Below are 22,264 nucleotides of genomic sequence, written 5' to 3' on the forward strand. Positions count from 1 at the left end.
CTCTCTCCTCAGTGTTTTTTAAGAACTTGAAGAGTATGACTTTTAGTATCTACTTCCCTCAGTTTTCTTTGGTATTCATTTGTTGTTATTTTTCTAGTTGCTCTGGCTGAGAGGTTAGTCATTAATCTGAACTCTTTATTTTTTCCTGATACTGGTGAATAGGAATAAAATATTCACTTTGCACTGCTATTGTTCTGTTCTGTACATTTTTGGTAGTTGTTGTCTTTATTGATATTTGTTTAGAGGAATCATTTGATTATTTGATTACTTCTTTGATTTTCTCCTTAATCCAGTTGTTATTTACAGTATCTGTTTAGTTCCTAGTGTTTCATCTTTTTGATATTTTATTTATATAATTGTTTTCTACTTTTGTTTCTATGTAATTCATAAGATACTTCATATGATTTCTATTTTTGTGATTTTGTGATTTTCGAATTGTGTCAGAGAATGCCATTTTTCTGTATAGTTGTCTTTGAACCATTAACGCAGGTCTCCTCCTGTGTTGATTACAGGTGTCCAGGTGTGTCTACTGTAAGCAATAGAAGGCTGGATTTTGTTTTCTGGTACATTCAGTGTCTCTGTGTCATTTTATGGAGTAATTAATTCCATTCACATTTAAAGAAATTAAAATTTCCTTACTGGAGTGATAGCATAGCGGGTAAGACATTTGCCTTTCATGCAGCTGACCTGGGTTCGATTCCTCTGTCCCTCTTGGAGAGCCCGGCAAGCTACCGAGAGTATCCTGCCTGCACAGCAGAGCCTGGCAAGCTACCCATGGCGTATTCGATATGCCAAAAACAGTAACAACAAGTCATACAATGCAGACATTACTGGTGCCCACTTGAGCAAATCGATGAACAACGGGACTACAGTGCTAAAATTTCTGTGTATTTATGTGGATATTTGTTATTTATAGTATGTAATACTACCTTTTTGATGTGATAATTTAATTGAATCACTGTGAGATCATTGGTTATAAAGTTGTTTATGATTGAGTTTTAGTCACACAGTATTTCAACAACCACCTTTTTATCAATGTACATTTACTGCCAGTGGGCTGGAGCGATAGTAATGGGCTGGAGCTATAGCACAGCGGTAGGGCGTTCGCCTTTCACGTGGCAGACACATGTTCGATTCCTCTGCCCCTCTCAGAGAGCCCGGCAAGCTACCGAGAGTATTGGATATGCCAAAAACAGTAACGATAAGTCTCTCAATGAGAGATGTATTGGTGCCCGCTCTAACAAATCGATGAGCAGCGGGATGACAGTGACAGTGACAGTGACATTTATTGCCACTACTGTTCCCAGTCCCTGCCCGAAATACCTGCCTGTATGCAGATTGCACACTTCTCTCTCTCTCTGTCTCTTTCTCTCTGTGTACATTTGTGTGTGTCTGTCTGTCTCTTTTTCTTTTTTGGTATTTTGGTTTGGATAGTTTAAAATAATATTGCCTTTTTATTTGTGACCCTTTGATATCCTCACCAGGGCTAATAAATAAATCACTTGTCATTTGTCATCCCGTTGATCCTCGATTTGCTCGAGCAGGTGCCAGTAATGTCTCCATTTGTCCCTGTTGCATGCTAGTGCAGCCCAATGATATCTGCTTGCTCCAGGCACACGAAGAGCCTCAATCGTTCATTCAGGGATTTGACGAAGAAATCTGACCATCTAGTTGGTGGGCGGCCACGAGGTCTTCTGACGTCCCGTGAAATCCACTTGATAACAGCTCTAGTCCAGCGGTCATCTCTGAATCGCATTACATGACCAGCCCATCTGATTTTTGATGCCTTGGAAAATGAGACAGCATCCCTGATTCTTGTCCATCTACAGAGGTCAGAACACCGGATTCCTTTTCTCACTTGAATGAGACGTGATACTCCTAGCATAGCTCTTTCAATTCCTCTTTGGGATATCTGAATAGCATTCTCATCCTGTTTGCGTAGGGCCCAGGTCTCTGAGGCATATGTTAGTGCAGGAAGAACGGTGGAGTCGAAAAGATGTGCCTGGAGTCGGAGGTTCTTCGTTCTCTTAACCACTTCGTTGATGCTCTTGAAGGCATTCCATGCTGCTCTCTTCCTCCTGAGCAGTTCTGGCACCAAGTCGTTCCTCATGTTGATTTCTTGACCCAGGTACACATAGCTGCTGTATTCGGAGATGTTCGTTCCATTGAGAGCAAATGGAGCTTCAGGGACCAGTTCGTTTTTCATGAACATCGTCTTGTTGAGATTCAGCTGCAATCCGACCTTTCCACATTTGTGGCCAAAGTCAGCCAGCATTTGTGCTGCTGGTTAATGTTTGGTGTTATGAGAATGATATCATCAGTGAAGCAGAGGTGGTGTAATTGCCGACCGTCTATCTTCACTCTCATTCCTCCCCATTCCAGTAGTTGCATGATGTTCTCGAGGGTGGCACTGAAGAGTTTTGGTGAAATGGTATCACCCCTCTCTTTATATCAATGATCACTTCCTTGTAGAATGGTGAAATCCTGGTGGTGAATCCACAATACAGCTCATGGAGGATTTTGATGTACTGAGTTTGAACGCCCTGTTTGGTCAGGGCTTCCATGACCACCTCAGTCTCAACAGAATTGAATGTCTTCGTTAAGTCGATGAACGTTAGACAGAACAGCATCTTGAACTCTCGTGAAACTTGATCCACTACCCTCCAATAAATAAATAACTAAATAAATTTTAATAGTTCAACTATGTCCTCAAATACTATTTGAGAATGTTTTCATCTCTTTTTACACTACTTGTGACCATCTTTCTGGGTAGAAGATTTTTGGTTGGAAATTGTTTTCACTAAATACTTTGTATATATTATTCCATTCTTTTGATTGTCTAGGTAAAAGTAGTAGAAGTCTGCCATTAATTTGATACTCTGTCATGTGTTTTGAGGCTTTGCATCTGTATTGTGACTAAGAAATCTGTCTCTGATTCTTACTATTTGATTACAGAACTTCATTGTGTAGTTTTGTTTCATTTTGCTCTGGTTGTTTTGGTCAGGCAATTTGGATATTTGGTCACATCTTTTTCTTCAGGTAGGGGAAACTCTCCCCAGTTTTCTCTTCAACTTGTCTGCTCTTTTCCCTCTCCAGGAATTCTTCATGATTTTTCATGTATTTGTTAGTAATTTCCCTTATGTTCTCTTCATTTTTTTCTTCATTTCTTTTCCAAGAGAAAATTCTTCCTCCTTGGTGTGTTTTTGTTTTCAGTATCTTTGAGTGTACTTATTAAATATTTACTTGTATTGCTTCTAAGGCTTCCTACTGCATATTAAGTCCCATTACTTTTATTCATGCAATTTATTTTATTTTTCCATCAAACTAAATTTAATTTTGTTGATTTGTTGATTCAATATGATGTTTTAAATATTTTTAGGCAAATTCCAGAAGTATGATGGCACTGTTTTTGTCTTCTTTTGTTAGCTTAGTGTTTTGTTTTCTAATTATCTACAATGTTATGTTTATTTTTCACAAGGATTAGACTGGACTGAGACTATTTATATCCATGTGGTGTTCTGTGGTACGGCATTGGAGTGGGAAAATATCTGAAAGATCTTGGTATGTTTGCTCCCACTGCAGTTATGCTTAGAGAGCAGTTACACTATTTTTTACAGGTGTTGATAAAGTATAGTTGCTGTGCATTTTGAGGTTTTGAACTCTGGTAGTGATCCTGGAATATGTATTCTTCCTTTTGAACCAAGATGTTCTCACCAGAGTTTCTTTAAATTAAAAAAAAATGTAGTCACCATGATTTAAAATTTTGTAACACTATCAACTCAAGGGTTTTAACAATACAATGTTTTATCCCCACCCACCACCACACACAAAAGTGTCTCTTTCTTGTCAGAGGAGTTTTATGTACTGAGATCCTGAAGCCTTTTCAGTACTAGGTTTCTGAATTCAGAAATAAAGCATAAAGTTGCGTTTGATTTTCCATATCAGAAACAGATTTCTTAATATGTTCCATGATTTTTTTAAAAAAATAATGAACCAGACTACCACTTAGGTATATCTAATAGGATTTGAAGTGGGTTCAAGTCAAATAAGCCACTTTTTGTTAGCACTTATAATATGTTAGCACCTACAATATGTAAAATAAGCACCTACAATATGTTAAATAATAGCTATGTGAAATACTATACTGTATATAAGACTATGACAATGAAAAAGCATTCTTTATGCCCTTCTACAACTTAGATTTTATGTGATAATATAAAAATACACATTATTACTAAGCACTTATAAAAGAAATGTTGTATCACTGTGAGAAAGTTACAAGCTTTCATGCTTCGGTTACAATCTCACAATGATCAAACACCTATCCCTCTACCAATGCACATTCCCCACCACCAATATCCCAGGTATACCCCCTTTTCCCACCCTCCCCCTGCCTCCATGGCTGACAATATTCCCCATACTCTCTCTACTTTTGGGCATTATGGCATGCAACACAGACCCTGAGAGGTCATCAAATTTGTTCCATTATCTACTTTTGGCACACATCTTCCATCCAACTGTTTCCTACAGCCATCATTTTCTTAGTGATTCCGTCTCTATTCCATTTGCCTTCTCCTCTCAGCTCATGAAGCAGTCTTCCAACTATGGGGCAATCCCCCTGGCCCTTGTATCTACTGCCCTTGGGTGTCAGCCTCATGTGATGTTATTCTATACTCCACAAATGAGTGCAGTCCTTCTATGTCTGTCCCTTTCTTTCTGACTCATTTCACTTAGCATGATACTCTCCATGTCTCTCCATTGATAAGCAAATTTAATGACTTCATCTCTCTTAACAGCTGTATAGTATTCCATTGTGTAATGTACCAAAGTTTCTTTAACCAGTCATCTGTTTTAGGGCACTCTGGTTGTTTCTAGATTTGGCTATTGTGAACAGTCAAATGAATGTATAGGTAAAGATGTCATTTCTACTGTGCTTTTTTGCATCCTTGGGATATATTCCTAGAATTTGTATTGTGGGGTCATATGGAAGCTTAATTTCTAGTTTTTTTTATTAACTTTTATTAAATCACCATGTGGAAAGTTACAAAGTTCTCAGGTTTATGTCTCAGTTATGCAATATTCAAACACCCATCCCTTCACCAGTGCCCATATTCCACCAGCAAAAACCCCAGTATACCCCCCTGCCCCCATCCCCCACCCCCTACTGTATAACTAATGAATTTCACTTCATTTTCACTTTACCTTGATTAGATTCCATATTTCAACACAAAACTCACTATTGTTGTTGGAGTTTCCACCCAAGAAAGACAGCCGTACTACCAAGGAGCATTTGATAGTTAGTTTTCCATTGCTGGGAATGAAGAGATATGTAGCCCCACTGCTCCATGTACATAACTCTTTTTTTTTCTTTTTCCTTTTCCTTTTTTTCCCCCCTCATCCACCTTCCCGTGCCTCATAGTATGGTGTACGCCATGCCGCGTTTCTCCCTGAAAATGGGAAACAACCTGAAGAGAGGGATATTTCCTCTTCTCGGCCGGCGTGGGGCTTTTGCTTAGTTCACAGTCCAGAGAGGTGGCTGCTACATTAATAACCTTCAATATTTCAACAAAAACTTACTGTTATTATTTGGAGTTTCCCCCCCAAGTCAGACCTTGTTCGAAAGGAACCGTTTCACATTGCTGACAATTAAGAGATTTTAAAGTTTTGGATTTCACGGGCCGGAGCGATAGCACAGCGGGTAGGGCGTTTGCCTTGCACGTAGCCGACCCGGGTTCGATCCCCGGCATCCCATATGGTCCCCCAAGCACCGCCAGGAGTAATTCCTGAGTGAAAAAGCCAGGAGTAACCCCTGTGCATTGCTGGGTGTGACCCAAAAAGCAAAAAAAAATAATAAAGTTTTGGATTTCTGTATAATTCCAGGGAAAATTCTGCCAGAAATTGCATAGCCCAGCTCACAGTCCCAGTGCATTGCTGTAAGAATTCTCTGGAATCAAAGTCTTTAGGCGCAGAGGGTCCGCTTCACTCTCAGCAGCTCTGAATTTATCTGGGCCAAGGGCGTGCTCGTTACTCCCCCTTCCCATGAGTCCCTGGGAGCCCCAAGTGTAAAAATCGAATACCTCTGGGTTAGGAGTCTTAGAAGATGGTGCCTTCCATGTGGGTGCCGCCATCGCCATTTTCCATGCAGGAAGAAAGGGTGGGGAGGAAAGATCCATCCCCGGGCAGCACAGAGTTGCAGCCCAGTTCGCAGTCCCAGTGCATTGCTATTAGAAGCTGCACTGGATGCCCGAATGTGTTAGGTCTCTGGAATCAAAGTCTTTAGGCGCAGAGGGTCCCTCAATATCTAGTTTTTGAATGACTGTCCATATTGTTTTCCAGAAAGGCTGAACCAGTCAACATTCCCACCAACAGTGAAAGAGCATCCCTTTTTCCCCACATCCATGCCAGCATATAGTTGCTTTTGTTCTTTTGAATGTGTGCCAGTCTCTGTGGTGTGAGATGATATCTCATTGTTGTTTTGATTTGCAACTCCCTGATGATTAGAGATGTGGAGTCATTGGAGGCACATTTTTTCATGTGCCTTTTGGCCATTTGTATTTCTTTTTTGAGGAAATTTCTGTTCATTTCTCCTCCTCATCTTTGATGGAGTTGGAGGTTTTTTTCTTGTACAATTCTACTAGTGTCTTATATATCCTGGAGATTAATCCCTTATCAGATGGGTATTGGGTAAATATTCTTTCCCATTCTGTGGACTCTTGCTGTATTTTGGTCATTGTTTTTTTTTGAAGTGCAGAAGCTTCTTAGTTTGATGTAGTTCATTTGTTTATGTTTCCTTCCACTTGCATGGTCAGTGCTGTTTCGTCCTTAAAGATGTTTTTAGCTTCAATGTCATGGAGAGTTATGCCTACATTTTCTTCTTATAGATTTCTTCTTATAGATTTTCTCCTTATAGATTCATGTCTGATAGTGAGGTCTTTGATCTGACTTTTGTGCCTGGCATTACTTTTAATGTATGTGCTGTTCTTATCGGGGTGGGAAAATTTGGGGGAGAAAACAATTTATATTTGGATATGAAGGTTTGTCTTCATATTGGAATCTGCTGTTCAACAGTAGGTAAAGTACCATAAAGAGAGAAATATTAGAAAGAGAAAGACAAATATCATATCATTTAACTCATATGAAATATAAAGAAATTGAGCAAAGCATCAAGCAAAACAAAATCAGTCAAATGACAATTAAACAGTGCTTACTAGAAGGGAAGTGTGTAGTGTATGAGGGCAACATCTCAGTTCAGTGGTACTTGTTGGTAGCCTTTGAAGAAGTGAGAATCTATACTCCTAAAAAAGTAAACAATAAAGGTAAATGATTTTCTGTCAATTTAAAGAATTAAGCATCTATTTATTTTAGCAAAGAGTTCATTTGATAAGAAAACATTTCAATGCCTGTCTTAAATTGATTCCTATCCATTTAATTCTTTTTTGTGCAACCATATATGATATTTTGTAATTTAATATTTTGGGGACCTCCCAAGTGGTTCTCAGAGGCCCAATGTCCACTCCCAGTGATTTTCTATTTACCAAGTAACTTTTCAGTGATAGGACATGAAAAGGTAGTGCTTCTTGCGCCCCAAATTGCCAGGGCCCCAAGAGACACTCCAACAATCCTCAGGAGACTTAAGGTGATGAAGAGGGCTTTGAGGAGGCAATGATTTCCTTGGGATAATGGTACACCATGATTAAATATTCATGGGTGTCAACCAGAGTTGTGAAGCCCCAAGTGGCAGCTGGGTGCTTAGTTTGCGGGCTTTGAAGAGACTAAATTAAAATGTTAAAAATTTTATTGCTGGATTATGATGGCTGCTTAGGCTGCTATGTTTGTACTAAACTAGGTTGTGCTGTAGAAACCCATGCAATGACAGATTTGATAGAAGGATTCGCAGTTGCAGTGGATGATAGGGTACTAATACACTTGCTAATTGACTTTTCTTTGGGAGATACATAGGGTGCTCTTTGTAGGTATGAAGCTTGCTTACTAGAAGTCAATTATGGACTGACAGGTACTGAGTCAGTTTGTTTCTTAAGAGTAAACCATCAGCTACAAGCAAACTCAGCTATTTGTTGAATGTGGGTATAAAGCTCCTCAGGGATTTGTCCTCAGAGTCTGTTATTATGGAGCATAAAATCCTATATGGCATTCATTAATACTACTATAAGCAATGTTGTGAGAATCTTCAGGATGACTCTTACTGCCAATTTAGACATGTATTTGCATCCTAGTTTCTTGCCTCTGATACTAGTGTTATAAGTATAGGATCTCAAAATTGGGCTTCTTGTGCCCCAAAGTTTGACATCTGAACCTCTACTCTCCAGGGTAAACTTCCGTACCTTAGAAATATCTTCCAATTTGCAATCCTCCTGCTACTTTGGTAATATGGTAATATTTTCCTGGTGAGAATGTCTCTATGTCCGTAATCTGTGTATCCCTTGTTGTGGAAATTTTGTATATTGGGGTTTCAGGTCAGTTTCCATGTATATATAGCCATGTTTTGTGAAGATTTGCCATGATTGCAGGAACAGTAAACAGTGGTCATACTCTTTTTCTTCTGGCATTAGAAGTTTGTGTATGGTACACCTTCTCAAATTTTCCAGTGCCCAATAATTTTAAGAAGAAATATTATAAATTAATATTCTATTCAACCTATTTAATTATTTTGTATTTAATTATTTTGTATTTGATATTTCTGTTGACACACCTTTAAGTTTACTGATTATTTTCTTAGCCTTACATATTATACTGATAAATCCATTAAAGGTAGTCTTTATTTCTAATGATTTAAGCTTTTTATTGATTTACAAATTTATTATAAACATGTGAACATTGTAAACATGATTTACAAAGTTATTCATAGTTTAATTTTAGGCATACAGTGTTTCAATACCAATCTCATGGAATCTATTAAAGAGAGTCTTGATTTCTGCAGATTTTCTTTCTATCCTTTACTTCTGATTATTTGTTTATGCTTCTGTATCTCCACTGATATTATTCATCTGTTTTTGTCTTCATTTTTTAGAGGCATTACTATAATCTCTTTGTTTGTGGTTCATTTATCAATTATCATTACCTCATCTGACTCAGAATTTGATACTTATTCTTGAGCTTTAGATTATGTATATTCTTTTATTTTCCCTTTATGAATGCTATATGATAGTACATTGAAACTGGACATGACTTTGTGGGAAAAAGAAACAGATAAATAGGGATTTATTTCTTTTCTTAGCAATGTCAGGGAATGAATTCATTGCCTCACATATGCAAGGAAATCTTTCTACTGCTGAGCTATATTCCTGAACCCTGGTAAAAATTTCAATATGAGGTTACACACACATACACATATATATCATATATATGATTCTACTTGAATATATAAACATACATATGTATGATTCTACTTAATTTTCTCTTGTTGTCAGAGACCAAAATTTCCACTGGTATTGTTGCTTTTGTCTTCCCTGTTGTCTTTGATTTTCTTAGAGACTTCTTAAAACTAAGCTCTGATATTGCCTGCAGTGAAAGAATTTTGCTTCTGGGCTTCTCTTCTGGTATGCACTTATTCTGTGTTTTCATTTCTCTATCTTTTTTTATAATTTTGTATTGAATATAACTGCTTTTGGGGTTTTTGTTTAGTTTTTTTATATATACTTTTGTATTGAATACAACTGCACGATATATGTAGTTACAAAGCTGCTCAGTCATCTGTTCTTGGGCATTTGGTTTTTTTCCAGATTCTGGCTATTGTAAACTGTGCTGCAATGAACATACAGGTGCAGATGTCATTTTGACTATACTTTTTTGCTTCTCTAGGGTATATTCCCAGGAGTGGTATTGCTGGGTCAAATAGGAGCTCAATTTCTAATTTTTTGAGAAGCGACCATATTGTTTTCCAAAAGGGCTGAACCAGTCGGCATTCCCACCAGCAGTGTAGGAGGGTTCCTTTCTCCCCACATCCACACCAACAGAGGTTGTTTTTGTTCTTTTGGATGTGAGCCAGTCTCTGTGGTGTGAGGTGGTATCTCATAGTTGTTCTGATCTGCACGGTCGGGTATCAGTCATACAATGTTCCAACACCCATCCCTCCACCAGTATATATTTCCTACCACCAATGTCCCTAGTTTCCCTCACACCATCCTTCCTACCTGTCTCAATGGCAAGCACTCATATTCTCTCTCTCTGTTTCTTTATCTCTCTCATCCTCCCCCTCTCTCTTTCTCCTTCCTCTTTTAGACATAGTATTTTGCAATACAGATAATGAGAAGTTATCATGTTTGTTCCATTACCTATTTTTAGCACTCAGTTCATATCCAGAGTGATCATTTCCAACTATCTTTTTCATATGGAACCCTTCTCTATCCCAACTGTATATCCAGTTTTTGAGAGAAAACCATTTTCCTCTGACTTTAATTCTCCATTGAATTTAAGAGGAGATTTTTTTTTACTTTAAACTTGCTCAGCTTCTTTCTTAATTGAGTAAGACATGATAACTTATCATTTTACTTCTTGGATCAGAAACTCGTTGCTTTCTTCTCTATTATTTCACGTTTTTTCTCCATAAAAAGTAAGATAATATTGGTTATGATTTTACTGACATATAGTATTTCAAAAAATAATACAAATTAGTAAAAAAACAAAGAAACTTTTATGCTTAAAGTATAAAATAATGATTAACAAAAGGAAGTAGAAAGGTGAGTAGATAAATCTGGTAAAAGGGATAGGCTGTATGGAGATGAATAAAAACTATAATTTTATGTAATGAAGATAAATTTAAAACAGTGTATACCCAAAATCTTTAGACTGTTTTAGTGCAATATTGCTCCGAGTCTCTTGCCCGCACGTCTGGCTGTCTCCCTGGGGTTCCCTCAGAGCGGATGTGCTCCAGCTTCCCTCCCCACCCTGAGCAGAGCTCCTGGCAGCCGAAGACCACGGAGCCTAGCTACAGCCATGCTCGTGGCCCCTCTCCACACTCCACACGTTTGAACAGGCCTCATGCATGAAGGTACCAGTAGAGGAACTCAGTTGTGTGTAATCCCATCAACGGCCAACATCCAGAGAGAGACTTAAAAGCAAGCTCTCAGAAGAGAGTGAAGCAGAGAGTTTCTTGCCCGCACGCCTGGCTGTCTCCCCCGGGGCCCCTCGGAGGGGATGGGCTCCAGCTTCCCTCCCCACCCCGAGCAGAGCTCCCGGCGGCCGAAGACCACCAGAACCTAGCTACAGCCATGCCTGAGGCCCCTCTCCACACGTTTGGACAGGCCTCACACATGAAAGTACCAGCAGAGGAACCCAGGTGTGTGTAATTCCATCAACGGTCAGCACCCAGAGACTTAAAAGCAAGCTCTCAGAAGATATATTTTAGCCTACTTCTCCCTCTGGGAGAAACTGGCAATCTTCTGAGTTTCCTGCCCACATGGGACAGCCTTGCAAGTTTCCCATGGTGGATTCATATGCTAAATCCAATAACAGGCTGGATCTCATTCCCCTGACCCTGAAAGAGCCCTCAGTGTGACATTGTTGGGAGGGCCGAATCGAGATAGACTTCTAAGATCTCAGGGAAAGGACAAATGGAGAGGTTACTGAGCCCGCCCGAGAAATCCGGTGATTAATGGTATTTCGTGATTCATGATTGCTTCAGTATAGTTTTAAAAATCACTATTTGGTGGCTAAATTATCTAGTTCTAACATTCTGTTGAATCTCTAAACACAGACTTACAGATTTCTGATATATGTTACCCTTCTCCTACAGGCAGATCTTCAGGTGGACAAGGAGAGACACAATTTCTTTGAGTCTTCTCTTGATTATGTTTATCAAATCCAGGAAGTTCAAGAGTCCAAGAAATTCAATATTGTGGAGCCAGTAAGTTCTGTCTGTTGATAAATGGTCTCAAAATAATTTCTAAATCTTAAGGTAAATGTGAGCAACTTTGATCATTACATTGTTATCTCAAAGAAAATGAAGGCTATTATTGGTTAATACTGTAAATTACAAGCTCCCAGAAGCTTACATCCTAGTTCTCCCTCTCGGAGAACCTGGCAAACTACTGAGAGTTTCCTGCCCGCATGGGAGAGCCTGGCAAGCTCTTCGTGGCATATTCATATGCCCAAACCAGTAACAATGATGGGTCTCATTCCCCTGACCCTGCAAGAGTCTCCAACGTGGCACTGCTGGGAAGGACGATTAAGGAGAGGCTTCTAAAATCTCAGGGCTAGGACGAATGGAGACGTTACTGAGACCACTCGAGAAATTCAATGATCAGTGTGATGATGATGACGATGATGATGAAGAAGAAGATGATGACTGTTAATTAACTATATGTTCTGACATGCTTGATCACTATTCCATCTTCTTTAGTTTCTTTTTATTTTCTTCCTTTGGCTGTCCTTGTTTTCTTCCCTGATTTCTCCATTACTGTTCTCCTTAGAATGTTCTTCTCCCTTTAGTCACCCACTTAGTTCCAGGAGAAAGTTTCCAAAAATACTCATCATTATTTCATGCTTTGTTAGGAATTATGTACCTTGCACTCAATGAATTCCTGTCTTATTTATTTCCCACTTAAAATTTCATAATTTAATGTAAAGGTCTTCGAACTTTGGTTTAACAAAATATGTTGAGATTTATCAACTCTTTTTTGGGAGGCTTGGGAATCCACACTTAGAGGCTGGGAACTATTCTTGACTCTTCTGGTCACACCCAGTGGAGACTGCTCCTGTTGCTCAGGAGAATATACTGTGCCAGTTATTGAACTGAGGTTGGCTACATGCAAGGCAAGCACCGTAACCCCTATATTATCACTCCTGCCCCTCAAATTTCTTTATTTTTTAAATTAAAAGATGTTTATATTTGCTGTAGAAAAGTTAGGGAAATGTTATTAGAAGAAACAGAAAAAGCTGTTCTGTTTCTATGGGGAATGTAAATTCCCCATACATGGGTAAATGTTATGGCTGTTCTCTTTCCAAATTCTGGTTTCTGTGTATGTTTGTTCTCTTTTACACAAGTTCATGTGTACTTGTAAATATAGGTGTGTATGTTTGTGTGTATATATGTGTGTATATATGTATACATATATGTATATATGTATATATATAAAATAATAATCATATATACATTTAGTGTGTGTTTGTGTATGCATAAAGTAAAAACACATGTAAGTATATATGTATGTATATGTATATATGCATACATATACATCTATATATACACATTATACACATACACATGCATGTATGCATGTATATATGTATATGCACATATATACATATAGGCATCTATGTATATATGTATATACTTGTGGTGCATGTATAGATATACATATGTATATGTATGTATACATGTGCACATGCATGTGCATAGGTTTACACATACATGCATGTATATATGTGTACACATGTATGCATGTGAATATATATGTATATATAATTTTTGGGCTGCACCCATCAGAGACCAGAAGTTACTCCCAAATGTAAATTCAGGGATCAATCCTGGTGGGCTGGGAGACCATATATGGTGTCAGGAATTGAACCCTGCTCAGCCATGTGCAATTAAGAGCCCTACCCATTGTACTATTACTCTGGCCCATGTGTATAAATATATTTGAGTGTGAAAATATGTGTGTTTTAAAAGTATAAAAATAAATAAATTAAAAAAAATAAATAAAAGTATATATTGCCCATGGGTACATGCGTATTTATATTTATGTCTATGTTCATAGTTGTTTATATCTGTATATGTGCAAACATATTTATCCATTTATCCAATAAACAATTTATTGAGCTTCTATTATACTCAATACTCAAAAGATAGACTCAGTTTCTTTGTATTGTACTGAACAAGTTGAACAAAGTTTGTGTTTTATGGAAATAACATTTTCAGAGAATAGAAGGGAAAAAAGGATGCATTTAAGTTAAATTATTGTGAATTCTGATGAGTTAAAGCAAATAATAAATATGACAGAGCTACTTTAGTTCAAGTCATCAAGGTGAACCACTAAAGATGACATTTAGACTTAAGGATAGAAAAAATGGGATCATGTTAACACTGGGAAAATTACATTTCAGGCACAGAGTCACACATTTGCATAGCTATTAAGTTATGAAAGAATAGATTGCCCCAAAAATAAAATGATAAATGCTCTTAAGTACATGAAAGAAAAAGTTTTATAGGAAGTCATAGGAACTATAGGCATAGTAAGGGGTTTGGATTTTACTGAAAATTTGGTAGAAGACCACTGATGTGTGTTAAACCGAAAATGACATGGTTGATTTTATTGTGTGGTGGATGGGCTGCAGTGATATTGTAGCGGGTAGGGCATTCACCTTGCACAAGGCCGGCCGGGGTTCAATCCGGCCCTCTTGAGCCCGGCAAGCTACCGAGAGTATCTCACCCGCATGGCAGAGCCTGGCAAGCTACCCATGGCATATTCGATATGCCCAAAAAGTAACAAGAAGTCTCAAAATGGAGACGTTACTGGTGCCCACTTGAGCAAATCGATGAGCTAAGGGGATGACAGTGAGAATGACTTTGACGACACCATTATGTAGAAAAGGAAACTAATTGAACTTGTTGCACCAGTCAAGGCTAGAGAAATATTACTAGCCTAACTAGTTCCTTATGCAAGGAACTAGTGACCTGTATCCCCTTTTGTTTTCCTCTTATTTATGTGTTTTTAATACTTAATGAGCTGGGATATTCTGCACATTTAAAAGATATTTTATTAATCATTTTATGCATTATTCTGAACTCCCTGAAATATTACTTATCTTAAAATAAAATATATTTTAAGTGACTTTTTGTTCATTTTCACTATGATCATCTTGATTAATGTACAGAATCTCACTCCATTCATCTGTACATTTGTCTATTTACTGATCCATTCATTAGATAAATATTTAATGAGTATCACTCTGTAACAGTCCGAGGATACAGAAAGACAAGACATTGTCAGTCCATATACTCTGAACTTATGCCTTTACCTGCTATCTAAAAGAGATCTGAATAAATAAATTAGTAATTATCATTTTAAGATATTACTTAACCTAACATGATAGTAGTTGTGTGTAGTCTTCTTTGCTACTTTAAACATTATACTGGGTGAGTCACTGTGTTTTATTTCTGTTCTTCTGTTTCCTGTATTTGACTGATGGTGATAAAGTTAATTTTACATGCATTTTTTCAGGTCTTGGCTTTTCTTCATAGCCTATTCATTTCCAATAGCTTGACCGTGGAGCTCACACAGGATTTCCTCCCGTACAAACAGCAGCTCCAGCTAAGTTTGCAGAATGTGAGTTTTTGTATATGTGTGCTTTTCTTCACCTGTCTTTGCTTTCACATTGGCTTTTGGTACTTGGATTTGATTTCTAGTGATCTTCGTCTTGAAATTCTAAGTTGTTACATCTGAGACTACTTTTCGATACACACTGGTGTGGATAACAAATATTTTTGTTTGCTGGACTGATATTCCCCTTCAATTGCAGCTCTCCCATTCTTTGTGACTGATTGCTTTTCAAACTTACAGTTACTGATACACCTCCTTCTATTCAATGTTTATTATTTTTACTACTTTGCATCCTCAGTTCTAGAGGAGAATCCAGCTGTGGGTTTGCATAAGCACAGGTCTTATGCTATGAAATTTATAGTCAGTGAAGACACTATTATTGTGAATTTCATTATCACGAATTCCAATTTTCCTTTCTTTCTTTTATTACTATTTATTATTACCTCAAATACTTTAAAAAGGTTTTTTAGCTTCTTTCCTCCTGTGGCTCATAATGCATGGGCAAATATTCCATCCTTATAAGTTTTTTTTAAGATAACTTTCAGTCCATATTTAATTAATGGTGTTAATATAATGAACATATAATGAATATATACACATATATATTTATATTCATTTTCAAACATTTCTTAAACATTAGATGCATTGTAATGAGGCATATTAGTCTAGCTTTAAGAAATATGAAGTCTCCCATGGCTTCGAGGCTGGCCTCACGTTCCGGGGAAAGGTCAACTCAGAGAAGCGATCACCAACTACATTGTAGTCGAAGGCCATGTGGGGGAAGGGAGTTGCGGGCTGAATGAGGGCTAGAGACTGAGCACAGCGGCCACTCAACACCTTTATTGCAAACCACAACAGCTAATTAGAGAGAGAAAACAGAAGGGAATGCCTTGCCACAGTGGCAGGGTGGGGTGGGGGGGAGATGGGATTGGGGAGGGTGGGAGGGACACTGGGTTTACGGGTGGTGGAGAATGGGCACTGGTGAAGGGATGGGTTCCAAACTTTGTATGAGGGAAGTATAAGCACAAAAGTGTATAAATCTGTAACTGTACCCTCACGGTGATTCTCTAATTAAAAATAAATAAATTTTAAAAAAAAAAGAAATATGAAGTCTCGGGGCTCGAGCGATAGCACAGCGGGAAGGGCGTTTGCCTTGCTCGCGGCCGACCCAGGTTCGATTCCCAGCATCCCATATGGTCCCCCGAGCACCGCCAGGGGTGATTTCTGAGTACAGAGCCAGGAGTAACCCCTGAGCATCGGCGGGTGTGACCCCCCCAAAAAAAAAGAAATATGAAGTCTCGAGGCTTGGAGCGATAGTACAGTGGGTCGGGTGTTTGCCTTGTACACAGCCGACCCAGGTTTGATCCCTGGCATCCATATGGCCGCCCCAGCTCTGCTAGGAGTAATTCCTGAGTGCATAGCCAGCAGTAACCCGTGAGCATTGCTGCATGTGACCCAAAAAGCAAAAAAAAGTAAAGAAATATGGAGACTCTTGAGGAAGAGAGATATGAACACCGATGAATCATTATTCTTTTTGGTAAATGCTATAGTAGAGTTATGACCAAATTTTCTAAAAAGTACAGAGAATGGCACATTAACTGCCCAGTGAAATTAAAGAATTAATCCTTGAGACTTTGGACTTTTTAATACATTGGGCATTAAATTTACAGATATATGTTTTAGTGAGAAAGACTGGTAAGCTGAAGTGGCAGTTAAAAATCACTGGATGAATAGGAGGATCCTGACACAGCTGTTATTATATTTTTTTTGTTTCTGAATACTCTATTTTTCAAAAAAATGTATCTTTAAGAGATACACCTACAAAGCTGTTCACAATTAGGTTACAACATACAATGTTCCAATACCCGTCCCTTCACTTGTGTACCTTTCCGAACATCAATGTCCTCAGTTTCCCTCCCGCAACCACCACCTTTCCCACAGCCTGCCCCTATCCACATACTACATTTCTTTATCACTCTTGCTCTTTCCTTTGGGCATTATGGTTTGCAATGCGGGTACTGAAAGGTTATCATGTTTGTCCTTTTACCACCTGCTTTCGACACTCAGTTCTTGTCCAGAGTGGTCGTTTCCAACTATCATTATTATAGCGGTCCCTTCTCTGTCCTAACTGCCCTCTCACTGACCACTTGTAGCAAGCTACCAACCATAGATCATTCCTGCTGTCTCTTGTTTTTACTGACTTTGGGTATTAGTCTCATACTGTCAGTATTATTTTATGCTATAAATGAGTTTAGTCATCCTATGCCTGTACCTCTCCTTCTGACTCACTTCTCTCTCAGCATGATACTTTCCATGTCCATTAATCTATAAGTGAATTTCATTACTTAAATTTTTTCTTGGTAGTTATGTAAGTATGCCACTGTGTATATGTACCATAGTCTCTTTATTGAGTTGTCTGTTCTCAGGCACTCGGGCTGTTTCCTGATTCTGCCTACTGTGAATAGTGCAGCAATGAACATAGGAGTACAGATGGCTTTTGTGTAGTGTGTTCTAGGGTCCTAAGGGATATTCCCATGAGTGGTAATGCTATGTCATATGGAAGCTTAATTTCTAATTTTTTGAGGGATGCCCATATTGTTTTTCAAGAAGGCTGGACAATTGGCATTCCCACCAACAATGAATGAGAGTACTTTTCTTCCTGCATTTTTAACATTACTTGTTGTTATTGTTCTTTATGGTGTGTCTATATTGTGTGAGAAGATATCTCATTGTTCGATTTGCTTCTCCCTGATGACTAGCCATTTAGAGAATTTTTTTTTCATTTTCCCTTTGGTCATGTGTATTTTTGGGGGAAGGAAGTTTTTGTTCATTTCTTCTCCCAATTTTTTGATGGGATTGGCTGTTTTTTTTCTTGTAAAGGTCTACCAGTGCCTAATATATCTTGGGTATTAACTGCCTATCTGATGGGTATTGGGCAGATAATTCTTACCAGTCTGCAGGCTCTCTTTGTATCTTGGTCATTATTTCTTTTAAAGTGCAGAAACTTCTTAGTTTACTATAGTCTCATTTGTTTATCTTTGTTTTCACTTGCATAGTCAGTGGTGTTTCACCTTTGAAGAAGCCTTTATCTTCAAAGTCATGAGGATTCTTCCTATGTTTTCCTCCATAAACCTTATGTATTCAAGTCTGATACTGCTGTCTTTAATCCATTTTGATTTGACTTTTGTGCCTGACATTAGAAAGAGGTCTGAGTTAATTCTTTTTTTCTCCATGTAGCTGCCCAGTTTTTGTAGCACAATTTGTTGAAAAGGCTTTTCTCTTTTCCATTTCATATTTGTTGTTCCTTTATCAAAGGTTATGTGATAATATATTTGAGGGTCTGTGTCAGGATATTTAGCTCTATTCCCTTGATCTGTGGGTCTGTCTTTATTCCAGTACTGTGTTCTTTTACTTACTTCTGTTTTTCAATAGTTTGAAATTGAGGACAGTGATGCTTCCCACCTTATTTTTCTCAAGGATTCCTTTAGCTGTTGATGGTGGTTTATCGTTCCAGGTGCATTGCAGGAGTGTTTGATCTATTTATTTGAAAAATGACATATGTATCTTTATAGGGGCTGCATTGAATCTTCCATGGTATTTTTCACCACCAGAAAATGAGAGCCCTATCTTCTGCTGAATGTTTTATGAAATATTCCACTAACCAGGGCAATCATTTGAAGCTTTCACCAAATATAACTTGAAAAGACACTGTACATATGTATGTATATGTATATATGCATATATATGTATGTGTGTGTTTATGCATATATACATATTACATTTACTACAGGATAATTAATAGAGTTGCCCAACTAGGTGGGGCATCCAAGATCAACTTTTTCACTGAAACACTTTAAGAATCTCACAATCTTGATATTAAACACTAAGATCCTTTCTTGAATAATTTTCATACCTATACTACAAATTGTCATGTATAACTTAAACGTATTAGTTTTGTCGTAGCATTTTCTTTTTGTTTTTTCCTTTGTCTTTGTTTTTTGGCCCATACCTAGCTGTGCTTAGGGATTTTGCCTGGCTCTGTGCTCAGGAATAATTGCTGGTGGTGCTTAGGCATTATATGTGATGCCAAGGATTAAACCTGAGTTAGCAGCATAAAAAACAAGCAGCTTACTTGCTACACTGTCTTCAGACCCACATTAGCTTTTCTTACTCATGAGAATTAAAACAAATTTTAATATTTGCATCTGTTTTCAAAGAGCATGACACCTCATTTATTTTAACCTAGTGGCCATAATTTAACCTACAATCAAGCAGAACCTGAAGCAGGACTTAGAAATTGTCTTGATAATATCACCTTCATTTAGTTTTTGTAAAGTGAGCAAGGGTTAATATAGTACTCAGAGTTCTTTGTCTCTTTTTTGGGGAACATATATGGCACTGTTCAGTGCTTTCTACTGGCTCTGTGCTCTGGGATCAATCCTGGCAGGATCAAATGTCCATAATGGGTGTGTGGAATTGAAGTTGGCTTGGTTCTGTGCAAGACAAATGCCCTACTGTCATTCCAAGTATGGCAGAACCAAGACAAGCACCCTACTGTCGCTCCAGCCCCAGTACTCAGAATTCTTAAAACCTTCACTTATTTGAATTTTATGCAATTCCCACTAGAAAAATGTCTACCAGATGTGATTCTATTAGTATATGCTATTTGGTTTTTTATTTTCCTTTTAGTCTTTATTACTATTAAAAAACATATTTTCCTAGTTATTATACCATTCAACATTTGCATTCTGGTATGTTGTAGCACATGATGTGAGACAAGAAAAATCTGCACTGGGTTCTGACTGATAAATGCTTATTATGGTGATGTGATTATGATAATTATGATGATAATGTTTTGACAGACAAGAAATCATTTCTCCAGTACCCGAGTAGAGATGGAAGAACTTAAGAAAAGGATGAAAGAAGCTCCCCTGACCTGCAAGCTTCCAGGACAGCCAACTATTGAAGGCTATCTCTATACACAAGAAAAATGTGTGTGTGGGAATACAGGATTCTGGGCGTCAGTAGGCATTTATAGCCACTTGACCTCTCAAAAAATGTCTAGCTTTATTCTCATATACAAGGGTGATAGCAACAATTTTTATAGAGCATTCTAGAAATAGTAAAAATAAAAAGGAAGGACAACGATGTATTTTTATCAGTAGAGCACATATCTTACATGTATGAGACCCTTGGTTTTATACCTAAACCTAGAAAAGAGAAATCAATACAAACAAAGGGAAAAGAATTTGGAAGAGTAGGTGAAAGTTACCCACAAAAAAAGCTCCAGAATAACAAAACCCCATGACTTTCTTTGAGATTTAAAAGTGGGATTTTAATTAATTTATTCCTTTTGCTGAAAATTGAGGCAGTGAAAGGGAACAATGGTGTGTAGGAAAAACAGACAGAAAAAATATTTATTAGACTTCCTGTGTGTCAGACATGGTGCTGAGTATTTTACATATGCTGTCTCATTTAGTCTTTGAAATTATTTATCATACCCATTTCCCACAGGATGCCACTGAGGCTCACTAGTTGATCTAGGCCTGGTAACGACAAGGCTTAATTTTAAAATTAGAGCCTTGCAATGTTGAAATCTGTGTTCCTGCTCTAATATCTGATACCTTCTATTGCTTTTGGATAACACTTTAAAACATTAAATGACCTTATGATTCCACTGGTCATAAAACTATGTATTGTTCCTTACAAACCAACCAAAATGGGTTTGGTCATCTAGTCACTGAGTAGTGCAGATACCCAATCTTTTCTGCTTCTGCATGACATTATGTGAACTCGTGTACAGTATTTGATTTCTATATGAACTTTGACCACATACCTCCCTCCCCGAAACATGTGATTTCTGCCTCTTTCCAGGTTTATTCTACCTGACGAGTAGGCATGATTAGTGTGTAGAGAAGTTATAAAGCCAGAGTTGTAGAAGCCATAGAAATTCTCAAAGCATGGCATTTAGTAGGGATGTTACCATATGCATTTTCACATTAGCAATTAACTCATTTTCAAAGCTGTGTAGTGCTACTTGTCAAATATCTCTCTTCAACTCTGCATTGCACGATTACTCATCTCAGCACTACTGATATTTTACACTTGATAATTCTTTGTTTCAGGTTCATCTTGTGCAGTAGTGCTGGGTGTTTAGCAGCATCTATATGGACATTTTATTCTAATACAACTCCCTAGATGTGTCACCTTAATACATTCCATACTTTGCTAGTTGTTTTTAGAGGCAAAATTTTCCCTGGTTGGGAATTACTGTTTTATTTTTGAGGAAGAAGAATTCCAGAATAATGTCTTTGAATATTATATCTAATATCAGCTACTCATGTGATGTCTCAAGTTTTTTGATTTTCAGTGGCTGTGATATTAATCTCATTAATAACATTAATCTAAATTGAATACTTACAAAGAATTCTTTATACCAGGTAATGTGCAATGAAAATTTCCAGTTCTTCTAATAGGACATGTTACATTACCATTTATAGAAAAAGTAGCAAGGACAGTAGTTTTAATTAGATTCTTAAAAGATGTTCCATTTTTTTCCATTTTTGCCTTATAATTTTTTTCATTGTAGAAACAGTTTAGGTCATATTTAGTTCCACTCAGGGCTTACTCCTGTATTTTTGCTCTGGGATCACTTCTGGAAGTGCTTGGGGTACCACATGTAGTGCCAAGGATCAAGTTGGGGTCAGCGCATGCAAGAAAAGCCCCTTATCCCTTATACTATCTTTTGGCCTAAAATACTGAATAATTTCTTCAAGAATCTGGGTATATCACTATATGAAATAGGTACACAGATAAAATATTTATTTATTGATAATAAACCAGAAATTCATTTGGTTTTTTTGTAAAGATTCTTCACAACTCCCAAGTTCAGTTACATGACCCCGAATGAGGTCACAATCCATAGTTTAAGAAGCTAGGGCTTAGATAAGCCATAACAGGTATGGAAAGAGTGGATGAAGGTAAAT

General features: G+C 37.7%; 1 protein-coding gene across 2 annotated transcripts in view; it reads left to right on the top strand.

Moving 5' to 3' along the window:
• OPHN1 (oligophrenin 1) overlaps positions 1 to 22,264 on the top strand; it is a 530,418-nt gene that overhangs the window by 260,151 nt on the left and 248,003 nt on the right. For both annotated transcript variants that reach the window (XM_055122033.1, XM_055122034.1), the window contains exons 7-9: positions 11,753 to 11,863; positions 15,180 to 15,284; positions 20,141 to 20,270. In XM_055122033.1, the coding sequence (XP_054978008.1) occupies positions 11,753 to 11,863; positions 15,180 to 15,284; positions 20,141 to 20,270 (346 nt within the window). The remainder of the gene's footprint in view (positions 1 to 11,752; positions 11,864 to 15,179; positions 15,285 to 20,140; positions 20,271 to 22,264) is intronic.

The sequence above is a fragment of the Sorex araneus genome, chromosome X (assembly GCF_027595985.1).
Source record: "Sorex araneus isolate mSorAra2 chromosome X, mSorAra2.pri, whole genome shotgun sequence".
NCBI classification, from domain to species: Eukaryota; Metazoa; Chordata; class Mammalia; order Eulipotyphla; family Soricidae; genus Sorex; species Sorex araneus.